Here is an 8,831-nt window from a genome sequence, read left to right on the forward strand (position 1 = left end):
TTGAGGAGACTTTGGAATAAAAAATTTTAAGCTTGTATTTGTGAAGGATCTTTTTCTTTAATCTAAAGTATTTTTCATCTTAAAAATCTAAAAAACAGCACCTATATATATTATTTTAAATGTTTTGTCATATTAGGTGGTGTTTTGGTGTCAAAGTACAGTGTGTACTTGCTTGTTTCTTTCTCCCGGTCTTTTTTCTATTTTGTAATGATAAGTCAAATATTTTTTCTATTTTTTTTGCTTTTATTTTCGGATAAATTTAAGATTTTGATACTCTTTATATTTAACAAAATTAATTTTTTTTTATTAAATTTATCATCATCTAAAAAATGAAAGCAGAATGAATAACAAAAATAAATATAAAAATATTTAATTTCTTTTTTGCAATATAAAGATATTAAAAAAAACCTATATAACTTTTAGAACTAATAACTTAGAGCTCACATAATTTTGTCAAACATATCATAAATGCTAAGCTAAGTTTGTTAAGGTACATATTTTTATTAATAATAGCTTTTACTAAGTCTAAAATCGTAAGGTTGGATGTCTCAAAAAATCCAAATATAATGAACTAGTCTTTTGGGGAAATATATCAAGATGTTCTTGGCATAATATTAAATTAACATGATACGATATAAGATGAACTTTCATCTTTTGTAAAAGATATTAAATAGATAAATTCAACAATTCAAATATTTGTTTGTATACTTCAGCTACGTGGATGACTGATGTGCTCTCCTGAGCAATAATTAACAAAAATCCAGCTAACTTCCTCTATACGAATATATTTCTTATTTCGTTATAAGAAACGAAAACGAGGAAACGTATGAACAATAATAAAATAGAAAACCAATCAAATAAGTTTCTAATCATTAATCAATACCAAACGCTACCGCATTTTTGGTGAAGTAAATTATGTCAGCATGTGAAAATATGAAAAACGTTTGTTTGTGATTATATCTTATTAAATTGTAAGATGATAACGTGTTCACACGTAGGATCTGACTGTGATCGATCACTATCCACAGTGGACAGCTCTCATCTTTCTTCTATAAATCATTGAGCTTTTTCATCAAGTTAACGATATATCGATCAGGGTAACTACTACTTACTATTAATCCCAGTATCAAAACCATTTTTGCTTTTTGGTTCAAAGTCAAAATTAATGGCGACGCATATTGTTAATGGCGGAAAGGAGATTATAGAGGAGGAAGAGAAGGCATTAATCGCTTCATCATCTTCATTGAAGCAGATGCCTTTCTTATCACTCAATCACGTCTCCTTTATCTGCAAATCTGTTCGTAGATCCGTCAAGTTTTACAGCGATGTTCTGGGATTCGTTCTTATCAGACGTCCTTCCTCCTTCGACTTCGAAGGCGCTTGGTGAGTGTCTCTTCTCTTCCATTTCTAATACATTTAAGTGGATTAATTGCTATGAGCCCACGACAATTCATACATAGTCAGAATCTACTAATTAGAACATGCCATTCATGCTAAATGTTCTATAAAAATCCTAGAATGCTAAAATATTTTTGATGATAAAGGTTGTTCAGCAATGGGATTGGAATACATTTGTTAGAAGTTGAGAGGACTCCAACAAAAACAGGAGCTATCAATCCAAAAGACAACCATATTTCGTTTCAGTGTACAGATATGGATCTCATAATCAAGAAACTTGAACGATTGGGTATCAAGTATGTGACAGCGGTGGTGAAAGAAGGTGGTGTAGAGGTGAACCAGTTATTCTTCCATGATCCAGATGGTTACATGATTGAGATCTGCAACTGCCATGTTCTTCCTGTGCTTCCGATCACCTCATTCCCCCTCAAAAAGCTCCCAGCAGCTCCACAGATCGACAATGGCGGATCCTCCTTCTATGGTACTTTCAAATTTCTCACCATAAACACTTCTTTACTATTTGATATATAATTTGTTTATACAAGAAAACCTAGTTTGTATATAACATTTTGATATCCGCAAATTGTTGAAAATGCAGAGAATATGAGCTCCGAGAATTACTATTGTGGAGAAGATGAAGTGTTGATGATGGACAATTTTTTGGTAGACATGATGGGTATCTCCTTTTAAGATCATACAAAAGAAAATTAAATAGAGTGAGCTGGATTCAGGAAGATTTTTTTGTATCATTTGCTATATTTTTCATTAAAAGGAGAGTTATTAATCTGTGTACGTAATTGTATAAAAGTAGTGGAAGAAGAAACAAAACCCCTTTGTGAAAATTCCCTTTGTTTTCTTCGAATCCAATATGTAATATGTTAATGTAATTGTTGATTCTTTAATACAAATAAAATTAAGCTCCAATACTATTGAGCTTTATTTAGTAAGCTATTTAAGTCATCACCACTATCGAAATGCTATGTTTTTTTTTTTTTTTTTTTTTTTTTTTTCTTTTTTTTTTTTTGTTGTTGTTGTTGTTTGTTTGTGTGGAATGTGTTATATATTTTAGACAAAACTTAAAAAACGGTTACTATGGTTTTCGGAAATCTGAAGTTTAGTCTTTAATTTTAAAAAACGTTACAGATGATCCCTATGGTTTCAAAACGTTTAACAAATGGTCATTCTCGCTAACTCCGTCAGTTTTTGGCCGTTAAGTGAAGGTATTTCTGTCATTTCACTACCAGAAGACCATTTATGAAGTCTCTCTCTCTCTCTCTCTCTCTCTCTCTCTCTCTCTCTCTCTCTCTCCTAATTGGAAAATTGAGGAAAATTGACCCGTACATCCACCCGACCCGTTTACCCCATTCCATTTTATCTTCATAGAAACAGGTCACGACCTTAATTGCTTCTCCAATGGCTGCTCGATCAATAGGTTTGCGTTCGACTGCAAGAGACCCTGAAGGTCTACCATGGCTGCCTTTTCCTCGTAATTCATGAATCAATCTTCCTTCAAATTCAAAAACAACAATCGAGTCGATCAAATAGGTGGAATCTCCGAAGCGTTCTGGAATCAAGGCTTGTTTCAGTTCATCATCTTCTTCGTTGTTGTTCCGATAATGTACAATAGGCAAGATCATCACAGCATCGCCATCAGATTTTTTCTTCTTCATTCTTCTCAATGAAAACTTGATCTTCTTCCCACCGAACCATCCATGATGTTCAGTGGCACGAGGTGGGCTAAAACCGTAAAGCGCAATTCGCCGGAAAATACAACCAGATGCTCGAAACAGGCGACCTTATCAACCAGATAATCAACTGCTAAAATTGAAAGGATGGTGTTTGTATTGACGAGAGGTGGTTCTTTCTCTACATCTGCAGTTGAAACGAAGATATCAATCCCAGGTAGATCGGAGAGTCCTTTAGGGTTGTTCTTGGTGGGTTTGAATCTTTCTTTGAGCACATAGAGATCTTTGGATCTGGTAACTGGGCAGAGCTTCAGAAGTTAGTCAAGAAGCCATGAGAGAACTATGGATCTAAACCTATAAATTGTTGAGGTATTTTGATAGATTCAGATTCCCCTAATTTGTTCTTGACCTTCAAATATCGGTCCGGTCCCCCATGGTGATTTTTCTTGATTTTCAATGATTTATGTAACTTTTTTTTTTATCTCCTGCAGTGTCGATTTGGGGAAATTGATCATTGACTTTCTCATTTGTTCTTCTGCTTCGCTTTAGTAATGTTTACTTCAGTAATCCCTCCATCGATACCCTCATATCGATCATACCATGGAGCATGAACAATCACAAACAGCCATGGTGTTTTACTCTAGTTAACCTTCTTTACACTAGACTCTAACCATCGAATTGGTCAGATCCATATCCAAAATCGGTATAGGAACCCAACATGACGACGTGGACGCCTGAAACCTCAAACGAGGCATAACTTAGACATAGATTCGCTCTCATAAAACGGCATATGCCACCTAGAATTGTAGGCGGTGAACATAGTAGGGTGGATGGTCGTAATTCTCACAAATCTCCAGGAAGCAAAAACACATAGTAATTTGATTGTGAGATGTGTTCGAGTGTTGATTTCGTCCATACAGTTTGTCCTAGATCACCTGCACGCGTTTAAACTTTAAACAATAAATTCCCACTTCTTCAGATCATATACTAACAAAATAATGTTGGAAATTTGTAACCTGGAACAACAAATTTGATTGGAAATTGAGTAGGAGGAGTCTGGAAAGAGTATTCAGGGGTTGAACCCGGGGCGATAGAGAGAGAGATAAAGAGAGAGAGAGAGAGAGAGAGAGAGAGAGAGATAGATAGAGAGAGAGAGAGAGGGACCTTTAATAATAAATAACTATGTAAAATTTTTTTTAAATAAGGCAAAACTTCATAAATGGTCCCTCTACTAGTGAAATGACAGAAATGCCCTTCATTTAACGGCCAAAAACTAATGGAGTTAGCGAGAAGGACCATTTGTTAAAATTTTTGAAACCACAGGGACCGTCTGTGAGGTTTTTTGAAATTAGGGACTAAACTTCAGATTTTTGAAAACCACAGGGACCATTTTGAAGTTTTGTTTATATTTTATTAACTAGGTTATAGCATCTGTACTATACAGTTGACAACTTAAAATAACATAAATAATTCATAATAATAAGTTACTTGTTATAAAAGGATAAATAACAAAACTCAAATTTATGTAGATAAATAAATATTAATTAAGAACCTATAATGGAAGTAACATGATGTTTTTTTTCATAAAAATGAATGTATTATCATATTTTGTTTCAAAATTTAAACTAACATACTATTTTATGCTTAAATTTAAAGTAGCATATTATAGTTGGGTTAAAAATAAAAATATGATCATATTTTCGCTTAAATATAAAAGTAACATGCTAATGTTGGTTTAAAAATAAAAATAGTATGTTATTTTTGTCGTAAAATGAAAGTGACATTCATATTTTGCCATAAAAATGAAAGTATCATGCTAATTTCGCTTAAAAATAATAATATAATGCTATGTTTCACTACAAGAATTTCGACCTACGACCACACTTTTTAAAATTAGCTTTACTGTAACATCCCAATGATGAGGTATTTTCAACTTCAACCCTAAGTATGTAAGAATATTACATTTTGACCCTTGGGCTTGGAAATGATTGCAAGAATGGCCCATAGTGGCATTTTGGTGATTTTAGGCAAAGGGGTAGTACGTTGGGCGTACGTGTGTACGGTAGGCGTATTGGGGTGGACCCTAATACGCTGTCCGTACACCGCATACGCTGGGCGTACGTGAGAAATCATCAAACCCTAATTTTTAAGGTTTGGTCCATATATAAGCATCATTATCTCTCATTTCTCATTTCCTCACCAGCCTCCATCTGAGAGAAACGACTCCAAGCAAACCCTAAGTGAGTATAGTGCATATTGAGTTATCTTTGTGTCCTTGTGATATTCTTGAAGGAGAAGACGGTGGTGAGAAGAACTTGGAGATTGGAAGCAACTTGGATCTGAGATTATCTCCTTCTATCAACCTCCAGGAGGTAAAAGGTTCATAACTTGATCACCCTATTTTGTAGATCTAACCATTTCTTCACTTAGAACACTTTTGGTCCCAAATATGGTGATTCTTGAGCATAGCATGATCTTAACCACATAAGTCATCCTTTCAGACCTTATGAGGGGTCTTGAGTCATAAAAATGTGGTCTTGATGCTTAACTTTCCTCCGTGCATTCTGTAGAAGGTCTTAAGGCATTAAGATGTTAAGATTTTGTGTATTAAGCACTTAATGGACATGCAAAGTCATAAAGTTGGAAACTTTATGACTCTTAGTGGTATTTTATCCTTGAATCTGTAGTTGGACGTATTAAGTCGAAGGATTAAGTTGTTAATCGGTTAAGAAGAGAACTTTTGCGTACGTTGGACGTACCAAATGGTATGGTGCGCGTATGCAGATTTGGTGTCGACGTCTCGGACAGCTAGTACGCCCCATGTACATCCGAAGTACGCCCCGTGTAGGAGCCCTGAGTTGTCCCGGCTGGGTTGACTCAGTTGACTTGTTTATTTTGACCAGTTTTGACCAAGGTTATTTTGGGGAAATATTATTAATTAAGAATGGGAAATGTTTTGAAATTTAGGATTTGGGTTAAGCCGGTTGTTGGAGTTGGGAGTTATTCAGACTGCGTTCAGACTGTGAGGTGAGTTTTCCTCACTGTACTTACGGGTCGAAGGCACCAAGGACGGCCCGTTGGATTCATATCCTAGTTACCATATGTTGCTATGTTGTAGTGATCTGTTAGATCTTTATCCTAGTATATAGGATGTTGTTATGTTGGTTATATGATAGATTGGTAGATCTGTATGATTACATGTACATGCTGGTTATGTGTTTATGTTTATTTGTTGCATATTTCGACATGTTGGTTTGGGTTGAGGCGGTCATGCTTTGTGATGTAGGCCAAGACACCCGGGGACGACCAGATAGGCTGTAGGCCCTGCGAGGCGGTTTGGATAGGCTGTAGGCCCTACAAGGTGGTCCAGTCAGGTCAACTGCTCGTGGAGTGGTCCAGATGGGCTGTAAGCCCTATGAGGCGGTTCATTCAGGCTGGCTGCTCATGTTTGCATGCTTGCTTGTTTTGTGGTGTGTTGGTGCTTTCGGGGAACTCACTAAGCTTTGGCTTACAGTTTAGTTCGTGGTTTCAGGTACTTCTGAGGATCGTGGAAAGGAGAAGGCGTGATCGTACACAAGTTCCAATTTTTATGTCTGCAGATCTTGGGAAAACTTTGATTTGAAATACTAGTTTTGAAACAAGGATTTGTTTGTAAACAATTTTTAATGCATGGTTGGTTTTAAAAATTTTAAATTTATTGTGATTTTTGGAAGTGCTACAAGTTTGTATCAGAGTCTTGGTTTGAGAGAACTGGATGAACCTTCGTGTGAATCCAGACTTAAAATAGGAAACTGCAAAAGATTTTAACTGGTTTTTAAAATTGTTTTCAAAAGTAACCAAGGAAGGATGCGATGTGTACGATTAGCCAGAGCAAGAAAGTATACCCCAAGTTACCTACGCTATTATTTGATACTATGTTTATGGTAGAACAACATGCTAGTGGTAGGCTAGGGATAATCAGGAATTGCATGATAGATTTTTCTGATATATGATGAGTGATAGCCTAGGGTATTTCTGTATGAAATTGACATCATTACTGTAGTTGCTTAGTGTATGCATCATAGTTGTACATAACTAAGATCTTATAGCCTGACAATGTTTGGTTTGGGCTTATTTCTTGTTCCTTGTTTGGTTGTGGACTTAGGGAAGAATCGGGTATTCGAATGTCCATAGGATCCAACGTTATGTATGATTAGCATACACGAGTACTGCAGGGTTGGTGGAAGTTTCATGGATGGGTTTGTGTGTGAGAAACCAGTTAGTGAGGAATGTCTAGCCTTTCTCTTGGAAGACAGAGTATGATGTATGTGTATTCTAGCATGTGATGTTAGGGTTGCTGTGATGATCTTCTATGAAAAATACAGGTAGGTGCGGAAGGTAGTATGGGCCCGTACTACTGGAAGCATAGGACCCGTACGCGTAGCAGGGAAGTCACAACCCCCATGGTTTCGTTATTTGGAATTGCTCCCATGATATGAATTGTGCTTATTCTGATGGTTTCTGGTTTATTTCAGTATGGTGTTCATGAGGGGATCTGGATCAGGAGCAGGAGTGAGTGGCCACGATAGGCCAGGGCTGACTGAGGATCAGGTCAGGGTGTCACACCCCCGAACCAGGCGGCGGAAACGTCTGGGGGCTCGTGTGACTTAAATTGAAATATCATCACAATGAATATACATGAAACTAAACACATACATCACCAACATTACATAGTACAACTGTTATTGTTCACATCCAATACATTGTATAAATATTACATATTCATAACGTGAATTGTTTGAGAGTCACAAAAACATAATATTCTAGCACACTTGATGATTTTTCTTCAGCTTATCTGTTACCTGAGAATACAAGTTATTTTGAAAACAATCAACATATATAATGTTGGCGAGTTCATAAGCATGTTTGATATAAAAAAAATAGTTTGTAAAATCTAGAAAATCCGATATTTTCTGTAACAAAAATTGTTTACGAAAAAGGTGTGATGATCCACAAGTATACGTGTATATGATTTCAAAACATGTAAAAGTGAAATGCCTTTCATAATTGTTCCTTGTATCATAGTTATTGTAAGTAGGAGTGAAAAATGTCGTTCCCCGGAAAACCCGATGTTTTCCGATTTAAATAGTATGATAGTTTTGTATTATTGTATAATTACTTTGCATTGTCGCAGCGTATGAATATGATTTCCCATGATTACTTAGATGGTAATGGATCTCTATGTGAGTCGTTATAACCATGCATAATAATGACTAATTCGTTTGTCTTGGCATTTTATCGAATGCCGGTTTTGAATTAAGATTTTGTCACCCTAGACTGGCCGAGTCTAACTGTAGCGAACAGCTCAGGTGTGGGGGAGTCACCCCCGTATAGATATATACACAAACTCTCACTCTCCCTCCAGGAGACTCTGATTATAACTACAGACTACGAGCGACACTTATTGGTGCCACCCGTTATTTCTCACTAAATCCAAATGAAATTGAATAACATTGTTTTACAAACCGATTTATGTTTATGTGAATATAAGGTAAGCCTAACAGACAAAGAAAAGAGGAAAACGGAGGCCCACTAACTTTGTATGTTATTACAGGTTGTCGAGTATGCTACGGACACGTTATAACCCATTAAGCATATGATGAATGTTTAGGACCATATTGTGACAACCCGAAAATTTTTATAATTTTTTCCTGGTAAAGCTCAGGCATCCAACTCGACTGAGTGTCAAACTCATTTCTGCTATCATTT

General features: G+C 36.0%; 1 protein-coding gene across 1 annotated transcript; it reads left to right on the forward strand.

Moving 5' to 3' along the window:
* The first annotated feature begins 1,073 nt into the window (after positions 1-1,073).
* LOC145126267 (glyoxylase I 4-like) lies at positions 1,074-2,345 on the forward strand. The gene is made up of 3 exons (XM_079061669.1): positions 1,074-1,383; positions 1,545-1,879; positions 1,997-2,345. The coding sequence occupies exons 1-3, from the start codon at positions 1,166-1,168 to the stop codon at positions 2,086-2,088; spliced, it is 645 nt and encodes a 214-aa protein (XP_078917795.1). The 5' UTR covers positions 1,074-1,165; the 3' UTR covers positions 2,089-2,345.
* Positions 2,346-8,831: the final 6,486 nt, after the last annotated feature.

Source organism: Lactuca virosa, chromosome 7 (genome assembly GCF_052849685.1).
Source record: "Lactuca virosa cultivar CGN04683 chromosome 7, Lactuca_virosa_CGN04683_v6, whole genome shotgun sequence".
NCBI lineage: Eukaryota > Viridiplantae > Streptophyta > Magnoliopsida > Asterales > Asteraceae > Lactuca > Lactuca virosa.